Source organism: Mauremys reevesii, linkage group 7 (genome assembly GCF_016161935.1).
Source record: "Mauremys reevesii isolate NIE-2019 linkage group 7, ASM1616193v1, whole genome shotgun sequence".
Lineage (NCBI taxonomy): Eukaryota > Metazoa > Chordata > Testudines > Geoemydidae > Mauremys > Mauremys reevesii.
The window spans coordinates 101,119,437-101,141,112 of NC_052629.1; the positions used below are offsets into that span (position 1 = coordinate 101,119,437).

General features: G+C 40.5%; 1 protein-coding gene and 1 long non-coding RNA gene across 18 annotated transcripts in view; one reads left to right on the forward strand and one right to left on the reverse strand.

Moving 5' to 3' along the window:
* The window catches only part of CCDC66 (coiled-coil domain containing 66), a 90,447-nt gene that overhangs the window by 14,724 nt on the left and 54,047 nt on the right, over positions 1-21,676 (forward strand). For 15 of the 17 annotated variants that reach the window (XR_005601211.1, XR_005601207.1, XR_005601206.1 and 12 more), the window contains 8 exons: positions 1,324-1,500; positions 2,102-2,233; positions 4,056-4,309; positions 5,744-5,828; positions 6,702-6,863; positions 8,653-8,815; positions 9,330-9,467; positions 19,245-19,744. Coding sequence is in view for 8 of the 17 variants with exons in the window: in XM_039546926.1 (XP_039402860.1) it covers positions 1,324-1,500; positions 2,102-2,233; positions 4,056-4,309; positions 5,744-5,828; positions 6,702-6,863; positions 8,653-8,815; positions 9,330-9,467; positions 19,245-19,744 (1,611 nt within the window). In the remaining 9 variants the exon portion in view is untranslated. The remainder of the gene's footprint in view (positions 1-1,323; positions 1,501-2,101; positions 2,234-4,055; positions 4,310-5,743; positions 5,829-6,701; positions 6,864-8,652; positions 8,816-9,329; positions 9,468-19,244; positions 19,745-21,676) is intronic. The other 2 variants (XR_005601208.1, XM_039546927.1) reach the window with 1 other exon arrangement.
* On the reverse strand, positions 510-21,316 carry LOC120409230. The gene is made up of 4 exons (XR_005601220.1): positions 21,239-21,316; positions 20,563-20,626; positions 18,143-18,346; positions 510-586 (listed from the first exon to the last, which is right to left on the reverse strand). It is a non-coding gene; the product is annotated as an uncharacterized LOC120409230 (long non-coding RNA).

Below are 21,676 nucleotides of genomic sequence, written 5' to 3' on the forward strand. Positions count from 1 at the left end.
TAAGGCTAGCAAGGAACCATTCTATAAAAGCAATGTGTGTCTTAGAGAACAAATTGATTTTAGTTTTTTTATAGTGCTATATTTTGTTCATACTTCAAAATTGCTCTATAAGAGCTTGTTTTCAATGTGTATCCACTGATTACTTGTAAAATCTGCATTTAGGGATAAATCCCAACACACAGGTCATGTTACTGGGCTGTGCACATGTAGATTCCCTTTCCTCTCCCTAGTAGAAAAACGGTAACAAAGATCTTTGTATGTCTTAACAGAGCCCTGAAGGACTCTATATGAAGCCCTTATTGTGTGGGTGGAGGTGGGGTTGGGGAAAGTGGCTCCAGAGATCCCATGTTCACTCTCTCTGGTCTGTCTTGCATTAGACGCCCTCAATGTTCCCACAGAAACCCTATGTAGAGCTTCTTGTCAAGTGAAATCGGCCTCTTAGCCTCATACTTTGCCTATTGCCTATAATTTGCGACTTTGTTCATACTGTAACTATCATTTAATTCCTACCTCTGTACTTTGTTCATTCTGGTGTTTCTTATTAACCTTTATTCTTAATTTGTTGACTTTTTCCTCTTTCATTGTTCTGTGTTTGAGAAAAATAAAACAGTATAGTTATGATCAGTCAAGCAATACTTAGGTTGTTCATTAATTTTGGTGTTTAACACATTTGCCCTCTTGTGCAAGTACAGTATGTAGAACCAGTTAGATTAAAGACAAGTTCAACTATAAGATCTACATATCTAAATCAATATTTAGTTTGAGAGTCTGAGTGGGATGGATCCTCTACTAATAGAAAGGAAAACAAATTCAGTCACTCTATCTTAATCTTATCCAAGGATTTGGTACCTAATATGTCTTGATTTAGGAAGGATGACTTTTTCGAAGGTTTAAAAATATAATTGCAACCTGATAAATACGTGATAATGGCATCCTCTTGGGAACATAACCGGGGTGGACTGGGTTTCATGCTATCCATTTCATTGGACCCTGCCAAGCAGAATTCTCCAGGCTGTAGCATCTATCAGCATTATGGCATAAGTAGGCTATTGCTTTCCTATGTAGCATTCAGAATCCTTTGAAAGTTGTCCATCTTGAACCCCAAGAATTGGGATTTATTTGACTTTTTTTTCCTGACATGTTGGACAGTGGTAATTGCATGTACATTACATATTTTGGTAGAAGTTTCTATGAACTACAGCTTGTACAAACCTAAAGTACAATTTACTTAAAAATACTTTAAAAAATGTATTTATATTGAAACAATCAACCCAAAAAAGTTAAATTGAGTATTTTAAATCACCAAGACACTATTATTTTCAGATGACATTTCCAGCTGATTTGAGCATTGCTGCTGAGGAAAACCACATTTTTAGAACCACTTTGATCACAGAGGCTAGTGAAGTTGCACCCAGTGTTTCGAGTGGACCAACTGCTCAGTCGGCTAGTTTCAGTTCTCCTGACTTGCCAGCTGCCATTCGTACAGCATTTGTGTTAGGGGTAAGACTAAGTTGCATGTAGTATCTTATCTCTAAGAAGAATTTACTATTGTGGGTGTGTATCTGCATTAAGCAAGCCTGTTCCAAACTTTATTCCCTCTATCATTTTTATTGCTTCATTTGAATCCACTGTTTACAAGGATATTGATGTTATGAGGTGTTTCTGTGAATTCGTGCATTTTTAGTAGATATTTTTAGAGCTGATGTTAATAGGATTGACATCAAGGAAAGTACTTGATTCGTGAGCCAATCCCTGTATGTAGCTCGTAATACAAAAATGAAGGAAAATTAGGAGGTTAAATAAAATCTAGCAAACATGTAGAAATTAACTATTGCTGAGGATATCAATAGAAATAAAGATGACTAGAGAGTTCATCATCAGCTGCATTTTATAGTGAACATTCTGAAGACCTTGATGGGAAAATTAATTTGGGCCAGATTGTATTGAAAATGAAGTCTATTATTTTACGCCAGATAGAATAGCAGTATGTGAAGTAATGCAGGTATTCGTGAATGGCAGTACTACTTAAAAATGAGAAATGGGGGGGGAGGCAGGCAGTTTCTCTGCTGCAGGTAAAAGACCAGTATCTCTGTCATTTCAGGAAGCTACACCAGTGGAGCACCCCTTTAGTGCCATGAAACGAGAACAACAGAAGAAGTGGCTTCTAGATCTGGACAAACAAAAGGAAGAGGCTAAACTACGAAAAATAGAGGAAAAACATAATTTATCAAAGGTAGCTGTAATTTAGAGGGGTGATTTGGAATAAGAAAAGGTCTGTTTTTTAAACTTTCTCTTTCAATTCTGCTAAAGTGGAAGTCTATCAACAAATTGTAGATCACACCAACTCTGAAAGCCTGATAATAAGCATCCACATCTCCTATTGATTTTGGTGGGAGTTGTGGGCACCAAGTACCTCTGAAAAATCAAAGGTGAAATCCTTGCCCTTTCGAATTCAGTGGTAAAATTCCCATTTACTTCACTAGGACCAGGAGTTTACCCCAAGTCTTTATGACATAGCTAAACAACCAGCCAGTAACGGCAGAAGTAGCATTCTAGTACTTTGACAGCAAAGGGAACAAAGAGTCCATTCTAAGTCAGCTCATATGTGTGTTATTTCTGTAGTCCTTCTGTACATTACACCAAAAGACTTTTAGAAGAAAAATTCTTTCCCCAAATACCCTGCTGTAGCTCTTCAACTGAGTCAGACAGCTTACCTCCCTTAGGGGACAAGAAACTCAAGGAAGAGTGGGAGGAGGATTGATAACATTTTTTCAAATTTCCTTTTTTCCCCTGGACTCCTTGCTTCTCTTGGCTCTCTAATATAAGACTAAAACTTTTTCTGCCAGAGAAGAGGATTTATGCTTCTGGGAATTCACCCTGTGCAAGATTTTATATGAGATGTGCTAGTTTCTTTTCTTCAGAAGGCAAATACTAAGGGAACATTCCCCCCAATCCTTCCAAAAAGGCAATTCCTTCTGGAAGTTAGGAGAGTCAAATGCGAAAACTGTATATATACACACATGGTAGAGAGGACCCACAGGGGAAACCTTGTTTCCTTTGGCTTGTGTGGGTGTCATGTCAGAATGCCCATTTGACAGACTAGGGCCAACAAAATAAATAAAAAAATCTCTAGGTGGTTGTGTGGGAGGGAAACAAGATACCTTTTCCTCAAAAACCTCAGACAGCACAATGAACAATGTACCAGTGCCTGTGGCCAGGATCTTTGTGATTCGTTAAAGTGCATGTTTGTGGCGGAGACTGAAAGAGCCTCCCTGCAAATACTTCATACATGGAACACCTCTTGTTGTTGATGCAGTGTTTCTGAGCAGGCTCTACTGTCTGGGTGAGAAATTAGGGGGAAGGAAGAGAATTCATAGTAGCGAGGATCCCTACACCTAGCATGCCGACTGCTGTCCCAGAGTGAAAGTGCAGGGGGATGAATCTGGGCTGGTGAGAGAGAATACGAACACTTGTTCTGATATGTGCCCACAAAAAAATGTTTAAGAAAAGCTTTCTGTCACGCAAAAGAACTTGCTCCTGCTACTCATTCATGCTGCTAGAGAATATCTGGGGAGCAAGACAAAGTTGCATGGATGAGTGACTAGAGTGGTAACCAATAAGCTGAGCAGCTTGTAGGACTAATGGACAGCATGAAAAATAATATACATCAAGATAAGGTTGCAGAGAAAGCTGTATGGAAAACCCTGTACTAGTATTAACTTATTTTATACAAGACTGAAAGATTCTTGACAAATTTAACCTTTTCACTTGCTAGTTTTTGAGTCTTGCCATTGCAAGTTTCAATGCATTGTAAGTGATTTTTCACCAAAAAGATTTGGTTTTAATTTGGTCTGCTTCAGGTCAGGTCACTTTCATATGAACCCAGTTTTCCTATTTCTAGAATTAACTACTCTATGTGGCACAGCACCATAATAGAGCTTTAAAAACGCAAATCCTGCTGTTTAGCTTTTATCAAAATATTTAGTTAAAAGTACTTTATATGACAGTCTAACTGAGTGTATTTCCATTTTTTTTATTGCTTCATGTCTGTTTAGGCTGAGGAGCATGAGAGATGGGCAGTGCATTTTGATTCTTTAAAGAACTACCCTCGTGCTAATCCACAACACCCCATAAATGGAACATACAACAAGCAGCCTGAAATTCTTTGCCTGTCCCCCGAATCTCAGGCCCTGACTGCTGTTATTCATCCTTTTACACCTGCAGCTTTAGGCCATCTCATACATTCAAAGGTGGAGAATGTAGAAAAAACTGTTGAGAACACTACTTCGGAACAAAATAAAAAAGCCAGGTGAGTGCACGTCTCAATTACAGTAGTCTTCCCAATCAATTCATTTCTGGAATATCTTTAGAAGTTAGTAAATCTTTGAAGTGGTATTAAATTTAGTATTTACTCCTCTCTTCAGGAATTTGTATGGTTCCCTACTGAAAAAGAAATTTCAATTATTCACTAGTAAAATTTACCGGAAATAAAATTCTTATGTTCAATTTCATTACAGTAACTCCTTGTTTAATATTGTAGATACGTTCCTGAAAAATGCTACTTTAAGTGAAACAATGTTAAGCAAATTCAATTTCCCCATAAGAATTAATGTAAATGGAGGGGTTAGGTTCCAGGGAAATTTTTTTCCACCAGACAAAAGACTTACACACAGTATAAGTTTTAAACAAACAGTTTAATTCTGTACACAGCAATGATGATTGTGAAGCTTGGTGAGGTGGTGGAGTCAGAGGCTGGAAGAGAGTGGGATATTTCCCAGGGAATGCCTTGCTGCTAAATGATGAACTAGCACTCAGCTAAGCCCTGAATATTGTTAATGTAGCCTCACACTCTACAAGGCAGCATGAATGGAAGGAGGAGACACAATCGATGCATGGCAGTGGCTGCAAACATTCCCTGCGGAAACTGAATGCGATGATGAACCCACGCTATCCTGCTGGCGTGCACCACTCCCTCTGCTTTCCAAAGTGCCTGGGGGTGCATGTGTTTGTGAGACAGAGACACACACTGTCTGTGTGTGTGAGAGAGAGACGCGCATTGCCCCTTTAAGTACGCTGACCCCACTCTAGGTAAGCCTTTTTAAGTAGATCAGCAAGTTGAGACAGCGGCTGCTGCCAGCAAACTCATTCCGTCCTGAGCCCTGTGGTGTCCCCCTTGCTCTGTGGAGATGGGGTGCAGGAGCAGGGGGAGGGTGACACCCTGACATCAGCACCCTTGTTCCCACCCCCACCACAGCAAGCAGGAGGCTCTCAGGAGCAGCTCTAAGGCAGAGGGCAGGAGCAGCACATGGCAGCGTGGGGAGGGACACCTGAACTGTCCGGCATTTGATAGCCTGCTGGGCGGCTGTTGCACAGGGAGCTGATAGGGGGGCTGCCAGCCCACTCTGGTTCCAAGCCCCCACCAGCTAGCTCCAAAGGGCTGCTCTTCCTGCAAGCAGTGGACATAGCAGGCAGCTTCCAAAGGACGTTATAAGGGAGCATTGTGCAACTTTAAATGAGCATGTTCTGTAATAGATCAGCAACGGAACAACAAAACAGCGTTAATCGGGACGATGTTAAGTGAGGAGTTACTGTATTTATTGTAGTGCAAACCTATGACAGTGAATGAAAGGTACATATTTTGACACAAAAGTCTTACATTTAAATCTTGCTGATATTTCAGATTAAATAAAATTCTGGAATTTTTTTTTTAAATGGAAAAACATTTAAATGATTCTCTTCATAGTTTTCTCCGGTCAATGACAGCTCTCTTGGATCCTGCACAAATTGAGGAAAGAGACAGGAGGCGGCAGAAACAGTTAGAACATCAGGTACAATCATGTTTTAATCTGACACAGCCTCCGTGGGAAGAATGAATGAGGGTACGTGTGGTGATGTGACTAGGGCAGGTGCCAGTACACATTGCTCAAGGGAATAGAAACTGTGACTTTTTTCCTTCACCAGATTACCCTGGTTAACCAGATGTGTGTCACTTACAGCGGTAATGTGTAAGGCATAATTAATGTTTGTCAAGTGCTTTAAGAGCCTCTATTATTAAACTGATGCCTCAGAAAAATAGGACACATCCTTAAGCATCTAATAGGACGTGTGTGCCCTTTCCCTCTAACCCACAGCATAGCTTAGCTGGACTGATATTGTAGTTCCTAGTCAGCAGATGTTTAAAACAGTATGGTCCTTATTCTCATTTACACTAAGCCCCCTAATTATATTTACATCCACTGCCAAAGCAGTATGGTTTATTGTATCTGACTGGAGTCATAATATACTGTACAATACCTTTATAACACCTTCCAGGGCAAACAGATGGATCAAAGTATATCAGATACCTTATTATCCCCCCAGGAAAATTGAAGTCTATAAAAAGTAATCAATGTGATACGATTCAGGCTCATGTGTGTACATCCTCCCACACCCTGTGAGACTTTTTAAAAATTGTATTTTTCTTTGCCATACTTTCTGCTGAATAGGTTTACCTGCCAGAGAGCTAAGCTTCATTTATTTTGTGTGGCAAAGAAAATAATATCTATCTTATTGAACTGGATTTTTATAGAATCAGAATACAAATTACATTTTTCTATTTTTTAATATTATATATGAGAGACATGAAATTATGTAATACATTTTATATTATGCATACTAAGTGTTAATTTCACTAAATTTTATTATGATTTTGACATCACTAGAAAGCTATAATGGCTCAAGTAGAGGAAAAGCGAAGAAAGAAGCAGCTGGAGGAAGAGCAAAGAAAATGGGAAGAACAAGAAGAAGAACACCGCTTAGCACGAGAACGAGAACTGATGCAAAAACAGTTTGAAGAGGATATGCTCAAACAAAAACAAAAGGAAGTGGGTGTTAAGCCTTTACTTTGTGCAAGTAAATGACATTGTTTAGTAGAACTGCCAATGCCTAATACACTCAGAAATAAGTAGTAAATACTACTATTATCTAATGCATGAGGCAAGAGTAGTTTTGAAATTCTATTTGTGACTACAGTTAAGGTAAAAAATCTTGAGATTTTTTGAAGCAGTGTAGGGGATTTTGCCACACTTCTGTTAACATAAATTAATAGTTTTTAATATTTGAATGGAAGAAGTGACAGAACCCACGGGATTGATTCAAAAATATTACCCACCGTTTTTGATTAAACTAGAAAGCCTAGAAAATTAAGTCAGCACTAATACCACCCTATTGTGAGGGGAAAGTATTGCCTTACTCCCCACAACACAACCTCTAAATTTTTTCACTTTAGAAAGGACATTGTCCACCTATTTTTCCATAATTAAAAAATGAACTTATTAACTTCACATGCATTAAACTGAAATCTCTCTCCTCACCAATAAAATTCATTTTGGGTACTCACTAGTTTGAGGGGTTGGTTGTGGGGTTTTTTTTGTGGTGGGTGGTTTGAGGTCCAGGCAATTTTCACAAAAAGACACCAAGACGGACAAAAACCTCAAATAGTTTTAAATAAAGCTTGGGAAGATAAAGTCTTAGGCAATGTTTTGTACCCAAAATAGGATTTTTAAATTTTTTAGTTAAAACAGCAAAAACTGCTTTGAGCTCCAATACCATCTGAGAATGCCTAACTGGAGTATTGGTCTGTAGCTTGATGCTTCTGAGAGACCCCACAAATGTTATGTAATGCACTTGACTAGATGGGTCATGTCAGGGCTGAAGTCTCTTCCCCCCCTCCCAACCGCCTCCCCCCCCCCCGAATAAATTTTAGTAATGTCATGTCAAAAAACCAGTGACACATTCTGGAGGTACTAGAATACTTTTTGAGACTACCACACAAAACACTCCATATACATTTTATTTCAATCTTCCGGGGGCAGAAGCCTTCTCACCCATTGGTGGATTCAAATTTAGTATTCTAGGGGCCCCATCCCCTATGGACAAATGTGCGGAAGGAATAAAATTAAGATAAATGATTTAGCTGATGTTTTGAGCCACATAACTTGAGTTATTCTCCTCTTTTGGAGGAGATGTTGTGGGGTTCAAGGAAGGCATTGTGCGGGTGTATCTCAAGCCACATAGGGCTCCAGATTCTCCAGAGGCATCCCTATAGATCTTAGGGAGTGAGATCCTGTACAGATGACCTGCTTTACTGGACTTGCCTCCCTCAAGCAGCACAGCTCCTTCAGGAAACTTATTGCCATCAGATGTCTCCCCTCCCCCCCTTATCAACATGCACTAAGAGCCACAGAGGAGACCAGAACTCCAGCACTTCTTTCCACTCTGAAATCTGTAATGTGCTGAGAGGAGCTGTTACCTGGCTCCATTTCCTGCACCTTAAACCCACAGAGCCTTAAAAGTGTGAAGAAGCATCTCTGCTGCTTCTCTTCCATAAGTATAGAGTGCACAGTTTTCTAATACATGCTGCTTTGCTTCCCTTCAAGGAACATGATACAGGGGATCACAACGTAGTCTAGCTTTTTATGCTGCTACAGTGCTGGCACTAAGCTCTCAGCCTCACCAAGATCTTTGCATCTCTATTATTTCTTTTGCTCACTTAAAAAAATACCCAAATATAAAAAATTATGAATAGATGTAAATTTATAAGGAGATTATGCAGCCATTTATTTTATTCTCAGACTAAATGATCTCATGCATTTCTCTCCCTTTTCATGATAGGAAATCATGACTCTTAAAACAAATGAGCTCTATCAGACAATGCAGAGAGCACAAGAACAGGCTCAGAGATTAAAACAGGAACAACGTATTCGAGAGTTGGCTCAAAAAGGACATGACATTTCAAAACTGCAGAAGAATCTTGAGGGTGGTGGTGGCGGCGGCGGCAAGTACCAAACTTTAATATATTTCATTTTATTTTGGGTGTGGTTGCATGAGCTGTGGATCCTATTTTTGAGAAAAAACATCCTCTCAGTCTAGATATTGCTCCTTGGCTTCAGAAACTGAACAAAACTTTTATCCTTTTAAACTCCTTTCAGTCAAGTACCTCAAAAAGCTTAACATATATAATGTTAATCAAGCCTCAAACACCAAGCAGCATTATCCATTTTTTATAATGGAAGAAAGACACCGGTGAAGATTTTCAGGAGCACAAGTACAACTGTTTTGGCTTTCAGAGGGACTTGCACCCCTAAGTCCTGTAATTTCTTTTGAAGATCTTCCCCAGAAAGGCTAAGAGATGTGGCCAAGGTCACACTGTGAGCCAATTGCAGAGTCAGGACTAGAACCCAGAAGCACTAATTATTAAACTATAGGGATAAGGTTAACCTGATAGTGTGATTTATATAGACCATTAATAGAAAATTGCTAACTTAAGTCACTTGTTTCTTCCTTTTTAGGTGATAAAATATCTGAGAGTTATTGTACTGGCCTTTCAAATGTAAGTCATGATCATTGTTCTGATGAAGTGAGCAGTAAGATGCATCAAGATGTAAAAACCGTAACCTCTCCTCGGAAAGATACTGCTGTGCAGACAGGTATAAATTCCAAAAAATAATATGATTTAGTAGGATATCATGTTCTATAAGGGAAAAAAATTGTGGAATAGCTCCTTCATTAGCTCAGGCTATCGGTAGAGGCAAATCTTGTTTATACAGCACAGAGTAAAACTAGAAGTGACTGCTTAGACAGATTAGAGTATCAAGAGTAAATAAAATAGCAATAGGGAAACTAAGGTCTTGTCTAGATTAGAGAGTTTTGTCAGCGCAAGTTATGACGATGTACAACCGCTGCTGTAATTAAACCGCTGTTGCATGTCCACACTATGGTCCTTGTGTCAGTGGAGCATATCCACAACAGCAGCTCTTGCATCGACAGAGAGAGCAGTACACTGTGGGTAGCTATCCCACTGTGCAACTAGCTGCAGGGTGCTTTGGGAAGGGTTTGCAATACCTCATGGGTAGGACCCTACCAAATTCACGGCCATGAAAAACGTGTCACAAACCGTGAAATCTGGTCTCCCTCCCTGAAATCTGGTCTTATTTGTGCTTTTACCCCATACTATACAGATTTCACTGGGAGAGACCAGCATTTCTCAAATTCAGGGTCCTGACCCAAAAGGGAGTTGTGGAGTGTGGGGAGAGTCACAAGGTTATTTTAAGGGGGTTGCGGTATTGCCACTCTTCTGCACTGCCTTCAGAGCTGGGCAGCTGGAGAGCAGCAACTGTTAGCTGGGCACCCAGCTCTGAAGGCAGCATCCCGCCAGCAGCAATGCAGAAGTAAGGGTGATACCATGCTATCCTTACTTCTGCACTGCTGCTGTTGGTGGCTCTGCCTTCAGAGCTGGGCTCCTAGCCAACAGCTACCATTCTCCAGCTGCCCAGCTCTGAAGGCAGTGCCGTCACTAGCAGCAGCACAGAAGTAAGGGTAGCAGTACTGCAACCTCCCTTATAATAACCATGCAACTCCCCTCACTCCTTTTTGGGTCAGGATCCCTACAATTAGACCACTGTGAAATTTCAGATTTAAATAGCTGAAGTCATGCAATTTATGATTTTTAAAATCCTATAACCGTGAAATTGACCAAAATGGACTGTGAATTTGGTAGGGCCCTACTCATGGGGGCAGGTACAGCATCACATGATGAAGGTTTCTCAATCCCATTGTTCCATGAGCATCCTACGAGATTGCCAGCTGCTTTTCAGGGTGGATTTGATTTAAATCACTAGTTAGGAAGACTCGATTTAATCATGGATTTCTTCATAAAAGTGCATTCTTGTTGGTTGTTACAACCTTAATACATATTCTTCACAACTCAGAGATAGATGTAGGTTTCATTTTTAGAAGGTACACACTATACATTTTTAAGGGGATTTATTTTGGAAACTTTTCAGATTAGTTGTACAGTTATATCACAAAGTCAATGATTGTTTGGTTATTTCATTTACCAAAGGTAATTGAAGCAGATATTTATGAAGTCACTGGGAGGTAAACTATCTCCAATTCAACAGGTTAATCATTAATATTTGGAGGATTTTCTTGCCATGCTGTATTAGGAGGAGAACATCACCAGACAGACATTTAAATTGTTTTATTTAACTAAAATAACGTTACGTATTCTGGATTTTTTTCCTTAAAATATTATATGTTTGTTATTGAACAAAATAAGCATATTAATTTTTGAATTTAGTTAAACATTCAAGTTTTTTAAAATTAGGTTTTTGTTTTTGGTAAAATTGTTTAACTAAAATAGTTGACTTAATTTTTGTTTTTCAAAAAAAAATTCATTTATGTCAGCCAGGTCAACATGAGAAACTTAAAATATTGGGTTCTGCAGCTAACTGAGTCGTCTTCACCTTCATTTTCCTGTTTGTTCATAATCTGGAAAAGAAAAACAAGCTTTCCTGCTTTTTCAGGTCCCAAACGATTTCTCAATTTGGAATGAATTAGTCCAAAGAAAGAAAATATTCTTTCTGCACTGGCAGAAGAAGCTACTACTGTTAAAAGTGAGATTATCACTTCAACAGTCTCTGAATCCAAGTGCTTAAGTGACTTCCACCAGTTGACTGGTGTGATTTTCATTAAAACAGCAGCAGCAACCATATATTTCTGGAATGGTTTACCCTTCGCTCTGAAGTTTATTATAGTTGGCATTATGGAGGGATGATTGCTGGATGTCCATGTCATAACCTCCTACTCTTCTTCAGCAGTTAAAGTTTGTCCCTGGTACTGAGTATTGAGAATATTTGCAAGAAAATGAGCTGGAGATAGTGCTTGTCCCATTCATTTTTTTAATGCTTGTAATTTAACTCTGTCATTGCATATTTCTCTTTAAGATCTCACTCAGTTCCTTCCAAATTTCAACAGCGTCAGCAATAAAACATCTATTTCCTTGCATTTTGTTCAAGGCTACAGAAATAGGCTTCAGGGTATTCAGCATGTGTTCAACATTTCTCTTAAGACCGATGTTGAGAACTTTGGCTGTGACAGTGCCATCTATTTTTTCACGATTTTGTTCACAAACTGTCATCACATTAGGCCAGTTCTTGATATAGTGGGGGCAGAGTGTAGTTCCGCCCCTAACAATCTTCTATTCATTGAACTTTCTGAAACTTTGCACTTTTAGAGAGGTAAGGGATTGACTCTATGTACACACAGTTACAGAGGGACAATAGGGTTGAGGTCTTTTATTTCTCACCTCTATATATTATTTATTTTATTTATTTTAAAACATTTTTGCTGTTAACAAGCATGTTAGCTCTGGAAACAGAAATCCACAGTTTGAGACCTGCAAAACATCCCTAGTCCTAAACATCTGATGGTATCTTCTAGACTGAGCACTGAGTCCCAATGGGTAGATAGAAAAATTAACCTAAATAATCTGTACAGAAGCCCCTGAAACCCCATAAGATTGGGTCCCTAATCCGTGAACTATTGGAACTCATTTACAAAACTTTTCTTAAACATTACATGAATATATTGTCTCATACTATAGAATTAGAATTTATAATCCCTATTCCATGATGGGATATCTTTGAGCTATAATGTGTCTTAATTAAAACTATCTTTAGGTATCAGAGGGGTAGCAGTGTTATTCTGAATCTGTAAAATGCAACAAAGAGTCCTGTGGTACCTTATAGGCTAACAGATGTATTGGAGCATGAGCTTTCGTGGGTGAATACCCACTTTGTCAGATGCATCTGACACGGTGGGTATTGACCCACAAAAGCTTATGCTCCGATATGTCTGTTAGTCTATAAGGTGCCACAGGACTCTTTGTTGCTTTAGGTTGGTTTTTTTCCCTCCAAAAGCATTTTATCAAAAAAAATCATTGATTTTTATCTACCCTTCTGCTTTTCAACTGCCTTCATAACCTGCAACCCAGCCACCTCTATCAGAAAGTATGGATCTGCTCTTCAGTATTGTGCTGTGCATTAAGATCACAAGACTATAACAGAAGCCCAACAAGGGGCTATTCGGCTGAGGGGATGCCTTGAAGGAGCATATTAACATTGAGCCACAGTAATGTGTGTTACTGTAGTGTGCTGAGCCCGGCCTTGTTTGTACTGTGCTCTGAACCTTGTAATGATTACTGTGTGTGCATGAAAAGTAACACATTTAAAATCACTTTTTAAAGTGGCACTCTAATATAACCAAACTGACATTGCTGAACACTTACAAAAGAAACCCACAGAAGCAACCACTCCTGAGGCAAAAGCTGGTGCACGGACCGCTGGTGTCTCCCCATCCCAGCTCAGCAGAGATTGGTACACCAGCAGGGGGAAGGGGATACTCCGACATCAGCCCCCACCTCCCTCCCCTGTACAGCAGTCTCTTCTCTTCTTGCCCCTTCCCTCCCCCGCAGCAACGTGCCTGCTGCTGCAGTCCCAGTGCAAGCAGGATTCCAAGTTAATGTTTTGATTCTATGATTTCCTAAGAGTTCTTCCACAGCCTTCTCTCCCCACAGACCTAGGAGAGCCACCTCTTCCCCAGTAGTCCAGGCAGGAGTGTGTTTGCTGCTGGAGCTGGCATGCTCAGCTGGGCAGTAGCTATGTGAGCTCTCCACACTGAGCAGTTTCAAAACTTCCTGGGCTTAGAGGCGGGGAGGGGCACATGCCTGCATAGCTGGATACAGGGCTCTGGAGTTTAAAACAGTGAGCAGTAACGAATACAGTGTCTATATTGATGTTTTGTCAATCCAACTTTGCCGCAAAAAGCTCTACACTTCTCATTGAGGTGGTTTTATTTTGTTGACACAGCAGGAGTTTGCTGGCAGGAGGAGCATTGTCGTGCTTGCACCTCCACTGTTTTGTCGACAAAAGCCACCTTTTGCTGACAAAACTGTGTAGCGTAGACAAGGCCTAACACTGGACGAGATGTGATATTCCTAAGAAAGGCAGGCATGCTTAGACTTATGTGCCTTCATGGTTCACAAGTACTGCATAGGAGTATTACCAGCCTGTTGCCCAAATTAACTGTATTACTGGGTTTGATTACATAGGGTGCTTGGCATAGTCTGTTACGTATCTTATAACAAATTAATATGGGTCTGACTACAGTGTGTGGCACTCACTCGGTCATGTGAGTAAACAAAATAGGACCCAGTTCAGCAAGGTACTTAAACATATACCTCACTTTAAACACATGAGTATTCCCATTAACTTCAGTGGAATGTGATGCTGTTGAAAAAAAAGCAAACATGATTCTGGGATGCATTAACAGGTGTGTTGTGAGCAAGACACGAGAAGTCATTCTTCCACTCTACTCTGCGCTGGTTAGGCCTCAACTGGAGTATTGTGTCCAGTTCTGGGCACCGCATTTCAAGAAAGATGTGGAGAAATTGGAGAGGATCCAGAGAAGAGCAACAAGAATGATTAAAGGTCTAGAGAACATAACCTATGAAGGAAGGCTGAAAGAATTGGGTTTGTTTAGTTTGGAAAAGAGAAGACTAAGAGGGGACATGATAGAAGTTTTCAGGTATCTAAAAGGGTGTCATAAGGAGGAGGGAGAAAACTTGTTCATCTTAGTCTCTAAGGATAGAACAAGAAGCAATGGGCTTAAACTGCAGCAAGGGAGGTTTAGGTTGGACATTAGGAAAAAGTTCCTGTCAGGGTGGTTACACACTGGAATAAATTGCCTAGGGAGGTTGTGGAATCTTCATCTCTGGAGATGTTTAAGAGTAGGTTAGATAAACGTCTATCATGGATGGTCTAGACAGTATTTGGTCCTGCCATGAGGGCAGGGGACTGGACTTGATGACCTCTCAAGGTCCCTTCCAGTCCTGGAATCTATGAATTACTCTCATGCTTAAGTACACGCTTAATATCTTATGAATTGAGGCCCTAAAGAGGTAGTGAAGATACTAGAAAATTGCTGCTAGTGATTTTGGAGTTAGGGTACAAAAGCATTTTGTTTAATAATTGGCAAAACCTTCCACAATTCCTCCTTGCAAAACATGCATAAAAGTAATTGTATATCCAGATCTCACACTGTTAGGGTAGTCAGGTACCTCATCACTACATGCCCTTAGGGTGGAGTAGTCTTGTCTGTCCCTGCTATGTTTTAGCTCCCTGAAACAAACACCCTCTAATTTGGCTCCACAAGCACTTACTTCCAGGTCTCTGCAGACCTCCCCTCTCTGTGCAGGTTAGTGCTAAGTATACACCAACCCCTTAGTCCTCAAAATGCTCCCCTATAGTGTCCAGCCCCTGTCACTGGACATTCACCGTAATTACTAGGTTCACTATCCCCAGAGGAGCCAAATACACACAGCTTGACCAATACAACTCAAAATCAGATCATTTATACCACCACAGAAGTGAAAGGTATAGTGAAAAATCAAACTTATGATCAAACAGAGAGAGAGAGATACTGAGGACGGCTAGTGGGTGGAAACAGAACTAGTAACACTTATTAATCTACTTTATAAAATAGGAAATATAACCATTTTCTCCCAGGGATTCTAAGACAGAGCTGCTGGTTTTCAGACAAAAAAACAGGATCCAAATTTTCATGAATACACCTCACCCCCTTCAATGGGTTTCCTCAGCCAGTGGATAACTAAATGGCTTTTTGCTTCTCTTTATATTAACCAACACTCATTGTGTTGACCCCAGAGTCAAGATGTCTTGAAATGCAAGTGTAGCTCCCATTGTGTTTTGCTTACAATGCTTAAACTACATATGAACCTATGTAGCCATGTGACTATACATCCCTTTGTCTGGCAAAACTGGTTTTTCACCTGTGCTGGCGAGTAACATCGTGAAACAAACTATAGGGACATATTTTTAATATACATAACTTTAAATATAAGTCAGTACATACATTTCACAATGATATTAAGGACTAGCATGATCCTGGCTTTCATTTAAGAACTCACATGGTATTTTTAATAGATAAATACTATAATAGCAAAGTGTTAGGTGTAGTGAGTTTGTCAGGCCTGACAGGAACCTTTGCCAGTTGGTATTAAGAGGTCCTTAGGCTAACACATACCAAGACATTCCAATTTGTTCCAACATGTCAAACATTACTACTAGAAATGAAGATCAAGGACACTGTACATTTCTTAGCACTATAGTTAAGGCAAAAATTATATTTAGTAAAAATATACAGCCATAGTGTGGCTTTTAGTTTAAATAGATAAGTTTCTTTATTGCAACAAATACCTAGAGTAGGTGCACAGTCACTAACCTCCAGCCCTCAAGTGGGTTGGGAAATTCCATTGAAATATTTTTTGTTTCTTTAACTAGAAATTTATATTTTGGGCTTGGCAGCAAGTATAGAAAGATTAATGGAGATTTGCAAATTCTAAGGAATTAAGTATTTGGGGTGTGCCTAATATAATGTATGAAGGGGACTGGTAGGGTGGGAAGGTGGTTTATTTGTTTTAAACAAAGTTTTCCCTTTTAGAAGAAGAGGGTGTCATGGGGCGGTCCCCTGTGAGTCTCTCTTTTCTTCCATACAGACCACACTCACTCAGGCCACCTTCACCACCACTGTACTTTATTATGGTGTTCTATCAGGCCATCACCTCTAGTACTATTTACATATATATGCATCCCAGTCAGCTTCCCTCTTCTGGGGAAAAAAAGATCAGCTTTGGATCAGCTTCCTTCAGGTTCTGCATTCCCAGGGTTTCCTTCCTCTCGATTTATCTCCTCCCAGCTACTAGGGTTGCTTCTCTCCTCTGATAAGCCCTTCAGCTGTGGCCCTACTTGCTAATGGGTCTTCCACTTAGATCCCAATTGACCTATATTGGTGGGGATTTGAGTGACAGGTTACTGAGTCAGCTCCTGACTCAGAAGCTGTCACACACCTCCCCATCTTCTTCCAAATGCTCTTTTCTTTTGGGCTGAGCTCTGCCTTTATCACCATTCTTTGATTTTTGTGGGACTCCATCTTTAGGTTTATTCACAGTTCCTTAATGACTGTCTTCTGTTTCCAAAAAAACAACAACCCCAACTGTGGGTGGGGATTGTCCCCACAATTCAGTCTCTGCCTGTCAGTAGAATGCTCTTGGCATGAAGACAATCTGACCTTCCCTCTAATTTGTTGCTACTCTACCTCTAATTCTAGGTTCTCTTCACTCTCCATGACACTTTTTTCTGTCCCTGACATCTCATTCTTGCTCTGGTCCATTCCTGGGACTCCCCAGGAAACCCTTGTTTTATCAGCTATATCCCTAGAGGTCTCAATCATCAGCCCCGTTATACCTTTGTTTTCCTTCCTCCTCTACTAGACTCTCTTCTCTCTTGTTGACCTTCCTGACTTCTCTCTCCCTGTCTGGGTTTTTTTTATTTCTGTCTGACAGCCCCCTTCTTCTAGCTCCTTTTCCACATTCCATAACTGACCCTGTGATCTCCTTGGAGTTTCCTCTCTCTCACTGGGAAGGGTTTCTAGTTCAGACTCAACACAACTGTATGGGGTAAAGCCTCCACCACTCCCACCTTCCATATAAACACTCTCTTGACCTCCAAGAAGAATGTCTCCTTTCCCCATGTATACATTCTAACCTTACTACCGTCCCAGGTAACATCTACTGGAGTTTCATCATGTCTCACAGAACAAAAGCCACCAACTTGCAGTCCATACACAAACACTTTCTATGGGTCCTGGCCACCGACATTTGGTAACACACCAACCCTCTTCTGGCAGAGTATGAGGGCCCTTTGGACTTCTCTCTCCTTTTCTCAGTCCCTTTTCCAACTTCTTTCTCATCTCTTGTCCCAGCAAAAGATGGACTGTCTTTCTGGGTAGGTCGGCCTCTAAGAATTTGTCAGTCAGCTTCCCGACACTGTCCAGTGTGGAGGATTGATGCCTGTTCACCCATATACTCCCCACTACAGAATAGTTCCTGCAAGGTCTTCCTATGATCAGACATCCATCACTTCCTCCACCCCCTGGCTCTCTGGGGGTAACAACCAGCTAGTAGCCCAGTCTTGATAGCCTCTCTGCTTTTCACCATCCTAAATTTCTGTTGGGATCTTTCCGACAACAGAACCATTCTATCTGCGATGGCATGTTCTTCACTTAGGGATGCTTTGCCTATCAGATAAGGAGTCACTTGCAAAGCCCATGATGCCTTATCCCAACCAGAACTTAAAGCCACCCTCTCAAAAGTTTGGTGAAAGGCCTGAAGGTCATTTTTTGGAGCCACTTTACAATATCCAGTTCCCTGGGCTCTATTGTTAACCCCGGTCACGGGACTCACCAGATTCTGCAGTATCCCATGCTGTATGGCCATCTGTTCCTTGATAAAGTCCTGGAGAACATTCTGTTGGTCTGCCTGCCACACCGTCTTGGCCTGCTGCTCTGGTTGGTAGGACTGTTGAAAAAACTGTATGGAGTACTCCATTTCAGAATTTCTTCCACTTCCCAGATCATTGACCCTTGTGCTGGCTCCCTCTTTGGCTTCCTGCACAGATGAGGGAAACAGGTCCAGGAGAAGCCCCCAATTATGTTGCAGGGTGGTCCCCTGGGAGTCTCTCTTGCCTTAGGTACAGACCCACATACTCCAGCCACCTTCCCCACCACTGTTCTTTATTATAGTGTTCTATCAGGCCACTACCGATAGTATTATTTATATATGTACAAGTCCTAGTCAGCTCCCCTCTTACTAAGGGAAAAGGAAGCAGTACTAAGAACAACCAGGTCTGTCTTCCTTCATGTTCTGCACCTCCACCCTTTCCAAGGGTTCCTTCCTCTCTATGTATCTGCTCCCAGCTGCTAGGATTGCTTTTCCCTCTAATTAGCCCTTCAGCTGTGACCCTTAGTCTTCCACTTAGATCCCAATTAACCTATATTGGTGGGGATCCAAGTGACAGGTTACTGAGTCAGCTCCTAACTCAGAACCCCTGTCAGAGAAGAGAAAAAAGAAACCAGATTGGGAATGCCTGTTACACTCAGTAGCATTTAAAATGGTGAATATGATCTGACAAACTATAAACAAGATGCCCCTTAAATATTCATATAAAAGCTTCATGTTGTTGTTCATCATTGGGCTATCACAATACAAGATGAACTCTATATATCAGGACAATGTAGTTTCATTTCATTTATATTTTAAGTTTTCTTACATTTTGTTCCCCATGTTTTTAAACACGGATTGAGTTTATCTGATAACTATGTTGGTTCTCCCCTGTGCTGTTTACTTTGAAACATCAAAAAGAATAAAAGAGTGTGCCAATATTGTAGCAACCAATGTTTTGAATGAAGTGAGTAGTAATGCATTTATAGTCTAAATACTGAAATATAAATCAAAGAAGTCATGTGGCCTGCTTAGAAAAATATAAAAGAGATACTTTTCTTTTTAGATGACTTTGACACCAGAGCATACATCCGAACTGAAACATGTACTGAGCCAGTTGTAGAAAGAAGAACTGTGGACTGTACATCTCCAAATATTTCCATAGAATATAAAGAGAAATTTAACATCAAAAAATGCAAGAAAGAAATGCAGTATCCAGATAAAAATAAAATTTCCGAAAAAGAGAATAATGGCAGTTACACTGATTTGTATAACCAATTTGCAAGAAAAGAGAAACAAACAAAACCTATGGAAAAATATGGAAAGAGACCTGACTGGAACATAAACAAACCTGGGAAAAGGTATATTCCAGCATCAGAAAGATACCCTAGACGGCTACAAAAGCAAAGGGAGGAAAAGAAAGTAAGACGACAGATAGAGCTGCTTCAGTTGGTAGAAAGAAATACTCCTGGCAAACTCTGCCAAAAGAAAGAAGTCTCTCCAGAAAGGTCTCCTTCACCTCACCAGGAAACTAATACAAAGAGTAAGGGACATGCAGTCACAAAGGTAATGATTTGGTGTTTAACAGCAAAAATTTATCATAACCTTGGCTCACTTAATATCTCATTTGTATCTGGGCTAGATCATTGGTGCAACTCCAGCACTTAGTTCAGTAATTGGGTATTCTAGTGACATAATACGTTCAGATTTCACTCACCTGGATTTTGATGTCACCATAACCCTCCTCTGTGTATTTATTCCCTGTTATTTAGTTGTCACTTACTCTTTGTGTAAAGAGGGAATCTGATTGGCAGCAAGATACAAGTCCGGGTATCATTGTACCCTTGGAAATTGAAATTATGAAACTGACTTTACCCTCTGTGTCCATCAAAGGCAGGAAAACATACAGGAGAACAATGTTAATTTTCACAAACAACCAAAAAAGCCATTGTTGACTTGTGAGAGAATTTATGACAGCAAAGTACATATTTCATAATTGCACCTTTTCTTCCTTCTCCCATTCCACTAAACACACATCATCAGTAGCCCATGGCTGAAAAAAAAATCCTATCTTCCCATACTTTAAAGAAAATATTCCTGATACCCCTCACCTCCCAGTATTGACATTGTGCCTCATTCCGTCCCTTCACACCAGGTCTACCTTCCAGTGAAAAATGTGTCTGGGAGATAAAGTGACCTCTGTAATTCTGTATAGCCAGCCAAGAAGCCATTTATTTGTTTGGCTGAAAATGAATGCTACAAATGCACTACTTCAAAGGCTGTGGGCACAATAAGTAATCTGTGAGATTCCATAGGTATTCATGTATATGTCTTAAATGAATGTGCAAGACAGAATTCAAAACTGAAGACAGTTTTTCACTTACATTAGTCAACAACGATGGCAGTTATTACAACTGAGTTCTGCAGTTGATTTTCAGGAAAGTTGGCCTTTAAGTGAAAATACAAGATAAATTGAAGTAGAGTATAAATTGCTTGTTCAAAAGTCTAATAAACCATATATAAATTAATATTTTTCATTTATAAGAAAAAAACTTCCCTGGTGTCTGGAAAAAGGGACCTACATTTAATAATAGTGCTCAGCCTGAAGCTTTATGTAGTATGGATACAGCCATAAAAGGTCCTATATCCTGGTGTGTCTGATTGTTCCAACCACCTGTAGGTACACCTCTAACTCGATATAACGCTGTCCTCGGGAGCCAAAAAATCTTACCGCTTTATAGGTGAAACCGCGTTATATTGAACTTGCTTTGATCCACCGGAGTGCACAGCCCCCCCCCCTCCCCCCCCGCCCGGAGCACTGCTTTACCGCGTTATATCTGAATTCATGTTATATCAGGTCGCGTTATATCGAGGTGGAGATGTCCTTTTCCACCTATTTTGTTTGTGTGTGTGTGTGTGTGTTTTTCCATAATCCTGCTTTATACCATGGAGAATTTTTCACTCTTACACCCTTTTCCTCCCTTAGAAATTTCAATTTTGTGTTTCCCTGATAGGATGCCAGCCCTTTTTCTGAGTTGCTGATTAGGTGTTATGTCTCACCTGCTTTGATGCAACAGCGTTAGCAGAGATCTCAGCTGCTTCCTTGGCTTCACAAGAGTTGAGGAAGGAGTTCTTGCCTAATCACTCTTCCAGGGTACCACTCCTATGGAAACCCCACTAGAAAACTGATTCTAAGGCTTGAAATTTTAACCCTTAATTTCTCTAGGAGTAGCAGTTAGTGGTACCTCTAGTGCAGTGATGGGCAATCTGTGGGCCGCATGCGGCCCATCAGGCTAATCTGATTGTGGGCCTCAAAACATTTTGCTGATGTTGACCGTCCGCTGGCACGGCCCCCCGCAGCTCCCACTGGCCACATTTTTCCTTTCCTGACCAATGGGAGCTGTGGGAAGCGGCGGCCAGCACATCCCTGCGGCCAACCCCTTCCCGCAGATCCCATAGGCCGGGAACGGTAAACTGTGGCCACTGGGAGCTGCGGGA